The 2,500-nt window shown below is 45.3% G+C and overlaps 1 protein-coding gene across 1 annotated transcript in view; it reads left to right on the top strand.

Moving 5' to 3' along the window:
* The window catches only part of spry1 (sprouty homolog 1, antagonist of FGF signaling), a 4,883-nt gene that overhangs the window by 1,584 nt on the left and 799 nt on the right, over positions 1–2,500 (top strand). The window contains exon 2 of the mRNA XM_081381866.1: positions 1,016–2,500. This exon is cut by the window's right edge and continues 799 nt beyond it. Coding sequence (XP_081237992.1) covers positions 1,071–1,931 — 861 coding nt within the window. The 5' untranslated portion in view covers positions 1,016–1,070 and the 3' untranslated portion in view covers positions 1,932–2,500. The remainder of the gene's footprint in view (positions 1–1,015) is intronic.

Below are 2,500 nucleotides of genomic sequence, written 5' to 3'. Positions count from 1 at the left end.
TTTCGTAATTAGAGTGATACATTTTCTTTATTTACCCCGAAAGAATGGAAGTGAAATGTGACAACATGCCCCACATGACCATATGACAGCTTAAAATGTTATTCGAACTGATATACAAACTAAAATATTTTGTCAATAAAATACAATTGTTAACTTTTTCATATAAGATAATAGCGATTTTTTTATTTACTTTTACTTGCAATGTACTTTTGCTATGGTTAAATAAATGTTCAGCTATCTTCAGCAATACCGGAAGTCAATCATTTTATCCCGTAAAACTCATCTTTGATCACCAAAATGACATATTTAAATGTTTTTTCCTTGAAAAAAAATTGTAATGCCTTAAAATATCTTGAATGTAACTTGACACCCTTGCCTCATTTAGTATGCGCGGCTCTATGAATATGCAAATGAGCCCCGCCTCCACTCACTCACTCAGCTCAGAGATCCACTGGTTGACGATCACACGTTGATCTGATTGGTTACAAGGTAGTTTGTGACGTCAGAAACACCAGCGATTTCAAAGCGTGTTTTTGAGACTGTCTTTGGTTCACTGCAGTTTTAAGGAGGAAATACTCAGCAATGCTGTCGACTTATGAATTTACACATGCTTTAAGCAGATTAAAAACACCACATAGACACATAAACAACATTAAAAGCTGGATTTACACCACAGGGCGACTTTAATGTATTTGGTCCTGGTGGATAAACACACACACATAAGTCCTGTATCAGAGTTAGGCAGGTGGAGCTGGGGAGGGGGAGGGGTTCAGAGGAACACTGAACCAGACTATGTAAATGTTGAGCAAGCAATCTCATTGGCTGCAGGATCAGAAGAGGCCAATCAGCTTGTGCCATGAGCTAATGATGTGATAGATTGCAGATTGCATGTAAACAAGGCGCTGTCAGTCAACATTTCATGAATGTTTAATCTTCTAATATTTATAACTATTTCTTTCTCTCTCTCTCTCTCTCTCTCTCTCTCTCTCTCTCTCTCTCTCTCTCTCTCTCTCAGGGTCTCAGATGAACATCTCATCAGTGCTGTTGTCTGGAGTTGCTGATCGTGTCTTATGGATCGCCACGGTCGGACCGTCAGACATCCGGACCTCCCGTCCGGGACCGTCCTGTCCCTGGATCAAATCAAAGCCATCCGCTCACGTAACGAGTACACGGAGGGCCCGGTTGTCCCGCACAGACCGGCCCCGGGGCCGCGGACCCCGGACAAGCGCGAGAGGACTCACGAGGTGCTCCTGGTGAACCTGAACAACAACTACGAGCACGGATCGGCTCGTCCACCGGCGCTCAGCAGGTCCACAAGCTCCGGGAGTAACGAGAGCAACGGGAGCAATGACAGTAACGGGAGTAACAGGAGTAACGGGAGCGTGTCTTCGGAGCAGGGACTGTTAGCGTCCAACAGAACCATACAGACTCAGCCGAAATCATCCTTGCATCCGTTCCTCCCTCCTCTCAAACAGACTCAGACGGAAAAGCTCGATTTGCATTCGTACATATGCGAGAATTGCGGAAAATGCAAGTGTAGCGAATGCACGGCTCCGCGGACGCTCCCGACACGGCTCGCGTGCGACGGACAGTGTGTGTGTTCGGCCGAGAGTGCGGTTGAGTACGGGACGTGCATGTGTTTGGTGAAGGGAATCTTCTATCACTGTTCTAACGATGATGATGTCGGCGACCCGTGCGCGGACCGGCCGTGCTCGCTGTCGAATCCGCAGTGTTGTTCCCGATTCCTGTGCATGGGCCTGATGTCCGTGCTCTTCCCGTGTTTGCTCTGCTATCTTCCCGCTAAGGGTTGTGTGAGGGCGTGCAGCTCGTGCTACGACCGCGTGAACCGGCCCGGCTGCCGATGCAAGAACTCCAACACCGTTTACTGCAAGATGCAGAACTGGAACCAGACGCCGGGAAAACCGTCCTGATTAATCGATGTGTGTCGAGAGATATCGGGATATGAGCTGGGGAAGCCGAATCGCTGCTGCGGGACGTGGAAAACAGGAAAAAGAGGCGGGGCAAAGGGGAGGAGTTATGTTAATGAGCACATACAATCAAACCAAAAATTATTCAGACACCGGCTATCATTTTTGATATTTTTTTACTACACTCTACAAAATGCTGGGTTGTTTTAACCCAATTTTAGGTCAAATATAGACCAAACGTTGGGTTAAACGTCTGGGTTTGTCCATATTTGACCCACAATTTTCTAGTGTGTAGTGTGTACAGGACACTATAGTTCATTTATGTAAGTGAGGAGAGCAAAATAAAGTAAACTGTGACATTATACCCCAAAAAAATCTTCATACAGTGGATAACCAGTCAAATTTATAAAAAAAATTGGGACCAAAAATGATTCAGACACTTTGACCTGATCATGTTTTGCTGAAGTGTGTTTTCTTTAATTGCTAATGCTCTTTTCACACACAGACTGAACACAATGAAGCATTGCTTGGTGATTGGTTGAGCTAAACTGGTATTATCTAATTGTGTAGTT

This window comes from Scardinius erythrophthalmus (assembly GCF_964197995.2).
Source record: "Scardinius erythrophthalmus genome assembly, chromosome: 13".
Lineage (NCBI taxonomy): Eukaryota > Metazoa > Chordata > Actinopteri > Cypriniformes > Leuciscidae > Scardinius > Scardinius erythrophthalmus.
The sequence above is the reverse complement of the archived record's forward strand: the minus strand, read 5'-3'. Positions and strand labels throughout refer to the sequence as shown.